General features: G+C 67.8%; 1 protein-coding gene across 5 annotated transcripts; it reads right to left on the bottom strand.

The window, feature by feature from the left end:
• Nucleotides 1-309: 309 nt before the first annotated feature.
• PLCD4 (phospholipase C delta 4) lies at nucleotides 310-8,389 on the bottom strand. 5 transcript variants are annotated; one of them, XM_080599131.1, is made up of 16 exons: nucleotides 8,296-8,389; nucleotides 6,523-6,762; nucleotides 6,044-6,202; nucleotides 5,517-5,745; nucleotides 5,191-5,320; nucleotides 4,719-4,950; nucleotides 4,166-4,367; nucleotides 3,528-3,672; nucleotides 3,008-3,160; nucleotides 2,622-2,762; nucleotides 2,272-2,428; nucleotides 1,811-1,927; nucleotides 1,550-1,728; nucleotides 1,316-1,451; nucleotides 1,079-1,228; nucleotides 310-979 (listed from the first exon to the last, which is right to left on the bottom strand). In XM_080599131.1, exons 2-16 carry the CDS (start codon nucleotides 6,545-6,547, stop codon nucleotides 873-875), a joined length of 2,262 nt encoding a protein of 753 aa, XP_080455257.1. In that variant the 5' UTR covers nucleotides 6,548-6,762; nucleotides 8,296-8,389; the 3' UTR covers nucleotides 310-872. The 5 variants fall into 5 exon arrangements, with proteins under 5 accessions (XP_080455257.1, XP_080455260.1, XP_080455256.1 ...); XM_080599134.1 differs by having other exon boundaries at nucleotides 3,558-3,672; XM_080599130.1 differs by having other exon boundaries at nucleotides 6,523-6,571.
• Nucleotides 8,390-10,260: the final 1,871 nt, after the last annotated feature.

The raw sequence follows: 10,260 nt of genomic DNA, 5'->3' as shown, positions 1-10,260 counted from the left end.
TGGGACAGCTCCAGCTGGAAGCCTCTCCTGGTGCACGTGGCTGCCTAGGAGCAGGCCCTGGGGTTTGCGCTGAACGTGCTCTGGTTATGCAGGGCCAAAACCCGTCCTGCACCCTGAGGCAGCAGCCACATCTCCTCAGGACAGTGGCGGGGACAGAGCAGCCCTGGTGCTTGCAAAACAGGGGCATGGTGTCCACGAAACCCTGAGCAGGAGTCAGGGGTGTGCTCAGCCTTCTGCTGCTCCTCTCAGGGCTGCCCTGCTGCACCAGCCCCAATCGCCGTCCCCAACACCGCTGCACCCAGACCTGTGTCTGCCTGCCACTGAACAATTTATTAGGTTGCTTACATCGAAAGGACAGGGCCAGGGTTAATAACGTGGTGCTGGCCAGGAGCATCCCTGGGGCTGTGGGGGCCAGGGGCTCTGAGGGCGCTGCAGGGTGGGGGGCAGCGAGCACCGGCTCCTCTCCCAGCTCTGCCCAGCCCCGGGGTTTGCTTGGCTCCAGCCTCGCTTCCCCTGGGTGGGGGGGACCAGCCCCCCGGCAGAGCATGGGCACCGTGCACCAGCTCTCCTCCTGCCCCTGGCTGAGCCCTGCCGGGGCCAGCTGGACGCGGGGGGAGCCACGCACCAGCACAGACCCCGCACAAGCGCCTGGGAAGGGAGGGCGGGAGACATCCCAAACTGATGGAGACATCGGTGCCTTTCCCCAGCCCCCAGAGGCCACTGCAAACACGGGCACAGCAGCGACGACGACACAGGGACGACACAAACGGATCGACGAGGGGGTGGTGTGCTCAGCCCCGTGGCCCCAGCCGCATGGGGCCAGAACCGGGCCGGCCCTATGGCTTCCATCCGGGTCCCGCTGGCCCCGCGGGTCAGTCCTGCTCGGGGCCGGGCGGCTCGGCGATGCGGATGTGGACGAAGAGCGAGGAGGGCGGGATGCTGGTGCCGTCCTTGGAGAGGAGGTGGATGTGGCGGTAGCCTGCAGGGGGGACAGCGAGGCCGTGGCTGACCACCCCGCTCCCTAGCGCCCAGCCAAGCCCCCCCCGGCACCCCACACCACCGGGCAGCGATCGCTCACCGGGTTTGATGTTGGCAAAGGCTAGGGTGAACTGCCCCACGAAGTCGTTCCTGGACGTCTTGTCGTAATCCTCCACCACGAAGCGGACGAGGGCCAGCTCGGGCACGTGGAGCTGGAACTGGAGGGTCTCGTCCCAGTGGGGGTTAAACCCTGGGGAGGGAGAGGGGGTGCTGGGGGGTGACGGAGGGCAGGGGCAGGGCAGCGCCGGGTCCCCGTGCAGCGGGGGGGGGGTCTCACCGTTGTTCTCGATGTACTTGGTCTCCTGGTGCGCCTGGTCCGCGGGCACCCCGTGGATCTCCACGCGCACCAGCGGGTCGATGATGGCCCCGTCCTTGCTGTTGGCCACTTTGGGCAGCTGCTGCCCGCTGATCACCTGCACGGAAGGGCAGGGCCCCCCAGGGTGGTGTGGAAACCCAACTGGGAGCAACGGGGCCCCGCACAGCTCCCCGGGGTTCCCTCCTCAGCCCGTACCTGGATCGTCAGGGTGACGGGGCCGGGGCCCTCCCGGGTGCTGGGCTCACCGGGGTTGAAGAGGGTCCCCTCGTCCCTCATGAAGGGCGGTTTGAGCACGTAGCCACAGCGGCCGTTCTGGCTGAAGAGCCCGTCACACAGGTCCATCTCCGTGCCAGCCGTCTGGAAGTTCAGGGCCACTGGGGGAAGGCGGCAGGGAAATGGGTCAGGGTGGCACGGGGCGGCTCCCCAGCCCGCAGCCCCGACGCCCCCAGGCCGTACCGATCTGGCACCCCGCGTTCCACATCTCCTGCGGGCTGTAGTTGGAGGAGTCGGTCCGCATCCCGCTGGGGTAGATGCGAGTCAGCTGCCAGGCGTTGTGCCGGACAAAGTCGTTCCCTAGGGATGGAGGGGGAGGGCCACCCGTGAGGCCATCGCTTGGCCTGCACAGCCACCCGGACCATGTGCTGAGCCACCCACCCATCCATCCACCCACCCATCCACCCACCCACCCAGCCATCCACCCACCCACCCACCCCTTCTCCCTCTCCCCCCAAGGCACCCAGCCGTCCCACCCCGCTGCCTAACCCCACAAACCCCGCTCACCCACCAGAGCCGAGCACCTCAGCTACAGCCCTGCCAGGCCGTTTTTCTCCCAGACAGAGAAGAAGCCCGGTGCCTGAAGGCTCTCACCCTACACCCAGAAGCCACCCCCCCCCCTCCGCCCTGGACCCCCACCTCACCCGCATCCCGGATGAGCTTCCTGGCCTTGGCCTCGGCGAGGGAGGAGATTTCGGAGGGCCGGGAATGGCTGCGCGCCTCCTGGAAGCCCCGGAAGGACACGCTCTTGCAGTAGACGACGCAGTCGGACAGCGCCTGGGCCAGGCTCTCCTTGTCCTTCTGCCAAGCAGAGCCCCGTCAGGTCCCCCAGCCCCGCAGGAGGGACAGGGGACCCCCATCACGGTGCCACCGCGGGGTGCCAAAAGGGGGCTGACATGGCCCAGAAATGTCTGCCCCCCCGTTCCTGGTGGTGTCCCGCAGCTGTGTCCGGGGGCTCAGCACCACCAGCCGGTCCCCAGCCCGGGCCACCCACCTTCATCCTCCTCCTCTCCTCCTCTGCCTCTGCCCCGTTGTCATCATCCGACACGTCGGGTGCCTCGTCCCCCGGCCCGTCCAGCACGTCCTCCAGCCGCCCGATCTTCTTCCCCTTCAGCAGGATCTTGTGCTTCAGCTCCTGCAGGGGCAGGGGCGGAGGGGTGGGGACCCTGGGGTGCTGGGCCCCGCGGGACTCAGCGCCGTCCCCCGGGACCCCACGGCATCAGGGACCGGCGCCGCCAGCTCCCTTCAGCATCCAGGAGGGGATGGGGCAGGGAGGAGGAGGAGGAGGACTGGTGGGGTGGGGGCGGACAGCAGAGCCACCTCCCCGTCCTGCTCCCAGGCAGGACAGCAGTTCCCGGGGAAGGTTTCCTCTGCCCCTACCTCCGGGGACGGGAGCTGGGTGGGGACGCGCCCGTCGACGGTGGCGGTGAGGAGCTGCTCCCCCAGGATGTCCCTGAGCTGCTGGGCCAGCACCTCTTGCTGCTCCATGCTGCAGTGGTTCTCCAGGGACAGGATCACCGGGTAGTCGGAGGCCTGGGGAGCAAGGTGCCAACGCTCCTGTCCCACGGCGCCGGGGTGAGCAGCGGCGGCGCGGGGGGACAGGGAGAAAGCAGCCACCTCCGGGGGGGGCTCTAAAGGGCAGCGCGGCTCGGCGGCGTGGCCAGGGACCAGCCTCGGTGAGGCTGGGGAGAGCCACAAGCTCTCAAAAGGGCTTTGCCCACGTGCTGTCGGTACCGGGAAGGAGCCCACCTCCCCATATCATGCCCCGATGCCCCCCGGAACGGCCACGGCCACCGTCCCCACCGTGCCCCAGCACTGCTGCCCACCCCAGAGCCCCGTCGCCGCCCCTCAGCACGCCCGCCAGCCCCGCCGAGGCCAGGCGGGACTCGCAGCGCCCTACCTGGAAGGCGTACTTCCCCAGGGTGCTCACCACCTCCCTGAAGGGGATCTTGGAGGTGAAGGTGTGGCCGTGGTACACCATGGGCTCCCCGTTCGGCCCGTCCCAGCAGTCCACCTCCAGGCAGCGGCAGCCCCGTTTCAGAGCCCTGCGGGTGGGCGGTCACCCCGGTACCCCGTGCCCGGGCAGGGCACCAACCCCCTGCCCTCCCTCTGGTGGTGGTGCCCCCCCCGCAGGACCAGGGGACAGCTGTCAGGGTGGGGACACCCACCGAGGGGTGGATGGATGGATGGATGGATGGATGGATGGGTGGGTGGATGGATGGATGGATGGATGGATGGATGGATGGATGGATGGATGGATGGATGGATGGATGGATGGATGGGTGGGTGGATGGAGAGCAGGAAGAGCCGGACTGAGCATCCCCAAAAGGGAACTTCTTCCTGGGCATGGCCACAGGGGTGCTGTATCACGAAGGGAGGCTGGCAACCAGCCCCCAGGGCAATATCCCTGTCTGCCCCAGGCCCGGGGTCAGCTCTCAGCCAAAGGAGCTTCTCCTCTTGCTGGATTCGCCCCCATGGAGCTGCCTGGGGCACGGCGCTGGGGGGCCCGGGGACGGGTGGGCGGGAGCAGCCCATTACCTGATGTAGCCCTCGATGCTGCTCTGGCCCCGGATCTGGTCCTCTATCAGGTAGGTGTTGTGAGAGGAGGAGATGAAGTAGTGGCAGAGCGGCTGGGTCATGTCCTGCCACAGCACCTGGTGCCGGGGGTTGAAGATGGAGCCCTCCGGGGAGCAGAGGTACATGAGGAACCCGTCGGCACTCAGCGCGTGGCGAGCCCTGGCTGCAGGCAGATGGGAGAAGAGGAGATTGGAGACCCAGGGGAACAGGGTTGGGGCAAGTGGGGCTGCTGGTGGCCCCCGGCATCCTGCAGCAGGCTGGGGCACGAGGAGCGATGGGGGTGCCCGAGGCAGCAGCCTTGGGGAGGCAGGCAGTGGGCCCCAAAGCCGGACCTTGCACCCCACGGCTGGCCAACCTCCCCCGGAAGGCAAAGTGGACCCAAAAAGGGGGAACTGCACCCAGATCACAGGAGGGAGGCAGTGAGCCCTTTGCCTGCACCCACCCACAGCAGGAGGGGCAGGGGGTGTCTCAGTCCTCCCCTTCCCCAGCACAGGGCGCAGCTCCGGGCTCTCACCCGTCTCCGAGGGCTCGTACTTGTCGATGAGCTCCATGGCGAGCTCCTCCGTGCCCTCGTCCTCCAGCTGCTCCTGCCGCAGGAAATCCACCAGCTCCAGCAGCGTCAGCTTCTTCCCGTCCTCAGAGAAGGCCTGGAAGAGGCTCAGCACCTCCTCGCGCTCCGTGAGGGCTTTGTAGAAGAGCACGAACTCTTCCCCTTCCAGCGTCCCCGACTCCGACTTGTCGGCAGCCTGCAGGGGGGCTCGCTCAGCACCCTGCCCAGGGCCCAGGGAGGTTCACCCAGTGCCAGCAGAGGGCACGGGGACTCCACACCACCAGCAGTGGTGACATCGACCCACGCAACCCAACGGAGGGAGGGAAGGAGGGATTTGGGATGGATCAAGGAAGGAAGGGATGGAGGAAGACCTCCTTCTGCAGGGAGGTTGTGCAGCCTGCTCCAGCCCGCCCAGCCCCGCGGGTGTGGCGTGTACCTGGAAGAGCCGCAGGGCATGGTCCTCGTTCATGTCCACGTTCATCATCTTGAGGAGACGCTGCACCTCCTTGAAGTTCATGCGCCCGTCCTTGTTCTTGTCAGCCTTCTGGAACCAGTCACGAATCCACGTGCGAGAAACCGGGGCAGACGTTAAGGGAAAGGACCGTGGCTAAGGGAGACGGAGCTGGGGAGCACCAAACCTCCTCCTTTTGCTGTGGGCTCTCCCCAGCCTGATGCTGACGGTGAGACCCCTGAGAACTAAGCACGTGCTGGGGCAAGGCTGGGGATGGAGGGAGTGCAGTGCGGTGCCCGCGGGAAGGATATTGGTCTATCCTCTCCCTCTGGTCCATGCTGGTGGCCACCTCGATGAGCTGGCGCAGGCCCTGCACCCAGCACTGCGCCTCCTCCGCCGAGCCGGCGATGAGGTCCAGGTTGCCCCGGCGGCCGTAGAAGACGATGGTGAAGCAGCGCTCGGGGGGGAACTCCTCGGCCAGGCTCTGCAGCACCTCCGACTGGTGCCCTTCCCGCACCGTCTCCACGTCGCTGATGGAGACTGGGGCAGAGGGAGAGGAGCTCTGTCTGTGGGGACAAGGACCGCAGGGCAGGGGGCACTGCCCGCAGACGTCTGCCCTTGCGACCGCCCCTCCTTCTGCTGAGCCACCCGTCTCCTCGCTCACACGCTGAGCTGCTCATCCTGAGCGGCGGGGGTGAGGAGCCCCTAGGCACCCACACAGCCCCTGATTCTCAGCACCCTTCGCAAACTCAGCTCCAAGACCCTTCACACATTCACAGCCGTGTTCACTCTGAACCCTACCGATGTCCCCCCCGGACACACCCCGGCTGGTACTCACAAGCAGACTCGGTTTTGCCCGTCCTCTTGGACTGGTACCAGATGGTCATGCAGTCGTCCTGCAGCTTGAAGTAGCGCTGCTTCTTCCAGCTCTTGGACTTGACTTTGCGCATCAACGCCCCTTGCTGCATCTGCTCCAGCGTGTCCGTGAGCTGGATGCCTGGGGGCGGAGGGGGCTGCGTCACGGGGGCAGTGCTCCCTCCAGCCTCTGGGACCCCGCACAATCCCTCAGTTTGGAATGGAGGAGGAAGGACCCCCAAACACACTCCCTTTGCCACGAGAGGGACAAACAGGGATTCCCCATCGTCCCTCGGGAGCCTTCACCCCCCGTTTTGCAGCTGCCAGCCCCCACCCCGATGACCACGGTGGGGAAGCTCCCACATGCCGCCAGACGAGCCCAAACCCACAGATTTGCCCCGGTGTAAATCAGGATCACCCAGCGCCCTGCCCCACGCATCCCCTCTGACGGAGAGCACTCACGGGCGTTGCACGGCAGCGATGCCATGGCTCTGCCTCCTCCGTGCCGGCGCTGCTGGGGAGGAAGAGAAGGGGTGGTGGGGGAGCGGGGCCGGGCGCTGCCGGGGGTCTGCCCCCAACGCCCGTGTGCGGTGTAGGCGAGTGCACCTGCGCCTGCCTCCTGCCGGGTCACCGCTTTCGTTAAGTGTCAAGTTCGTCTCGGTGTGCTCATGAAATATTGATTGCATTACCGGGAAGCCAGCGCTTGAAAGGTGTTGGGGGAAAATGGAAAAACTTGCAAGAGCGGCCCCCGGAGCCAGGAGGGGAGCAGAGGGACTAACCCTGGGAGCCGGCAAAACTGCCGGGGAGAGCCCCCACCACCTGGCAGCAGCCCCACGGCAGCAAATTTTGGGGTAACGGTGACAAACCTCAGCGCCAGCACCACGCACCTGCAGGCAGGGGCTCCCGGACCCTTCTCCCAGCACCCCGGGGCTGGGAGCGCAGCGGCAGAACGGCAGCGCTGCCGGGAGCGAGCGGGGACAAGTGGGACTATAAATGCAACGGGACTTACAATAAGTCCTTGATTAGGTTGTCAAGACTTTAATTAGACTGATGATAAATCGCTTGGATGTGCCAGTCGCCCGGATGCACAGCCCTCGAGGACTGCATACCGCAGCTGGCAGGCTGTGGTTTGGATGCGGGGAGGAGCGCCATCGCGCTTCGGGGTCCCCCTCGGGGTGAGGGGCTTGGTGCGGGGGTGCAGGGGTGCCGGCCGTGCCCCAGGCCCCTGACTCAGCACGGCACCGGCGCCGCGGGGCTGGGAATAGCCGGTGCCGTCAGCGTGCAGGCAGCTGCCAAGCCTGGCTGCCAGACCCTTGCAGGCACCCAGGCTGCCCTGCGCCCCCCCCCCCCCGAGCAGCCGCAGCAGAGGGGACGGGGCTGGGAGGGTTTGGGGAAAGCCGGGGTGGAAGGAGAGGTGTCAAGGCTGGAGGAGCAGGGAGACACGCTGGCCTGGGACAGGGACCGGCCAGTCCCTGCCCGCTTGCTGCCAGCAGCAGGGCTGTCCTCTGTCACACGTGCGTGCAAAGCGGCAGCGTGCACTTCTCCGTGCCCCTTCTCCGTGCAGACACAGCCCAGAGGCACCCGCCCTGCCCCAGGCAGGGGAGCGGTGGCTTCCCCGTGCACACAGAGCAGCAGACAAGACCCCTTCCACCGCGGGGAGCCCCTCGGGCACAGGGGCAGGTGACCCCAGCACACGAGCCCCGAGCCCATGCAGACCCCTGGCCCTGGAGAGCTCTGACCCTTGCTCCTCTGTCGAGGAGAGCGGGACGGGAGCCAGGCGCTGGAGCCAGAGCCCTCCTGCTGGAAACCCAACCCGAGGGCTTCCCGAAGGGCCGCTGCCTCCTGCCGGGGGGGGCCGCAGCCCCTTCTCCCCTTTCCAGCCTGAACTGTGGGGCTGCAGGCAGCCGTGCTGCAGCCCACCCGCAGCTCCTCACCCAGAGCTGACAGTCCCCGAGCGGGGCTGGGGGGCACAGCAGGCGTGACCCCCCCCGGCGTCACCCGGGAGATTTAAATGCCTCCGGGTGTGCGGTGCCCGTGCAGGGAGGGGTGACCCCCCGCCGGGCACCCCCACCCTGCTGCTGGCCCGGTTTGCACGCACACGCTGCCGGTGTTGGGGGGGCTCCTTGAACCAAAGCAGAGGGGCACGCCGGCACTTCTCCCCCCACCCTGCAGCCCCCGCTGGGGACGCACGGCTCGGCCCCCCCCGGCCCCCCCCGGCCCCCCCCGGCCCCGTACCAGCTCTCCGGTGCCGCGCCGCGCCTCCGGTGCTCCGCCGACTGCGGCCGCACGGGGCCGGGGCAGCCCGGGCTGCCCGCCCCTTGGCAGCGGCGGGGCGGTGAGCCCGGCCCTCCGCCCCCCCCTCCCACACCCCCCCGGTTCCCCCCTCCCGGTCCCGCACGTCCCCGGGCCCCGCAAGGTCGGCGCGGATTAAGGTCACCGGTGCCGCCGCTGCCTGGGGGGGTGGCGGAGCCCTGGGAGATTTGGGGGGGGGGGGGGGATAAAGTGCGGGACCCCCCCCCCCCCCACCCCGGCTCGGTCCCAAAGCGGAGGCACAGCCCCGGGCAGGGCAGGGCCAGCCCCGCCGCGCTGGTTTTGGGGCCGGGGTTTTGCGGCAGCAGAGCGGGGAAGCGGAGAGTCCCCGGCAATTCCCCGGCTGCGCGGGGAGAGGGGAGCCGGGCGGCACGGCCGGGCAACGCCGCCACTTGGCCCTGCGGCCCGAAACCGCAGCGCCGACCTGACCCCCCCCGGGGCTGGCCGCCCACGGAGCCCAGGGCTCCCCGGGTCCTGGGCCAGCCCCGCGCATCCCTCCCCTGCCAGCGCCTGCCAGCCAAGAAGGGCGGCAGAGGCTCTGGCAGGCTCCCGCTGCAGGCCGGGGTGCCGGCGAGCAGCTGCAAGCACCCCGCAAAGCGGGACCGAGCAGCGGCCCCCGCCCCACAGCCCAGTTTTGGCACCCCCTTGTCGTGATGGAGAGCCCTCGCCCCTCCGGCTGGCACCGTGACCCAGCCTGCACCGCAGCTGGGCACCCGCAGCTCTCCTTCCTCCCACCCGCACCGAGCCCTCCGCCGCTGCCCTCCCCGAGAGACCAGACCGGGAGCAAGCTGTGCTGGCTGGGGTTTTATGATTTATTAATCCGAACTTACAAAAAAAAAACCAGAAGCGTTTTCACACCCCGTCAAGGTCAGGGTCCGGGGAGAGGAAAGAAAGAGGCAACGGGTTATAAAACGGGACCCCGGGGCAGGGAGGAGGCTGTGCTCTGCCCTCGTTACGCAAGGCTGCGAGGGGAGGGAGGGAGGGGAAAGCAGACGGGATTTAAGACACGGTTGGCACAAGGCTGCAGATGATCAGCAAAATGGGCTGCTGGAAGGGGGGACGAGAAGCTGCCCAGGCCTGCGTGCAGCTGAGTGCCAGCAGAGCCGGCTGCTGCAGCGCAGCCCAGGAGCCCGCCCCGCCACGCCCTCTGCGCAGGGAAGGCAGGTAAGGGGCTGCCGCTGCAGTTTAATTGCGGTGGGGCCGAAGCAGACGCCAAGGCAGGAGGTTTGAAAACCGAAACGGCTGCACCGGGCCCGCAGAGACGAGCTGGGAGGCACGGGGAAGGGGTCAGGACACAGCTGCCTGCAGGGAGCTGGTGTGCCTGGAGCCCGCAGGATGGAGCTCACCGCTGCCCCGCTGACCGTGGCGAGGCAGGTTCCCCAACGCCGAGCTCTGACGGTGCAGCAGCTCTGCCGGAGCCGCGGCCAGCACACATCAGCCCCCTGGCCGCCGGTTAGCGCTGCGCCAAGAGCTGCGGGTGCTGAGGAAGCGCACTATTTACAGCACAAGAACCACAGGCCCGCCGCCTCCTCCTCCCCCAGAGCCCCGGGAACCAAGCTGACGACGCGCGGGTTCATCGCAAGCCATCTACCCTCCTCTCAGGGCGAGCACCGCGGTGGCCCAGCTCCAGCCACGGCCTTCGTGCCAAAGGAAAGGAAGAGAAGCTCGCTGTGCCAGCCAGACGTCAGGATGCGCTCGCAGGGAAGCTGTCCCCGGGCTACCTGCAGCTGAGCAGCACCACCAACAGGGGACAGAACAACAGGATCGGCTTTTACTCAGCTCACTCATCCAAAGAGACGTGTAAACAAGAAGTGACAAGGAACTGGAGGGACATGGGCACACCACACCCTGTGTCACACAGCGCTGGCATGGAGACTGAGCGAGCTGCAA

Source organism: Anser brachyrhynchus (genome assembly GCF_964034855.1).
Source record: "Anser brachyrhynchus genome assembly, chromosome: 7".
Taxonomy (NCBI): domain Eukaryota; kingdom Metazoa; phylum Chordata; class Aves; order Anseriformes; family Anatidae; genus Anser; species Anser brachyrhynchus.
Note: the sequence above shows the minus strand (reverse complement) of the source record. Positions and strands in the feature narration are given on the sequence as shown.

What these genes read in the sequence shown, in the direction of transcription:
- PLCD4 (XM_080599131.1), bottom strand. Translation starts at nt 6,547, where the DNA reads ATGGCATCGCTGCCGTGCAACGCCC. An exon ending in CCCAGCTCCCGTCCCCGGAG is followed by an intron (nt 2,763 to 3,007) that starts GTAGGGGCAGAG and finishes CTGCCCCTGCAG; the next exon opens with GAGCTGAAGCACAAGATCCT. An exon ending in AGGAGAGGAGGAGGATGAAG is followed by an intron (nt 2,429 to 2,621) that starts GTGGGTGGCCCG and finishes TCTGCTTGGCAG; the next exon opens with AAGGACAAGGAGAGCCTGGC.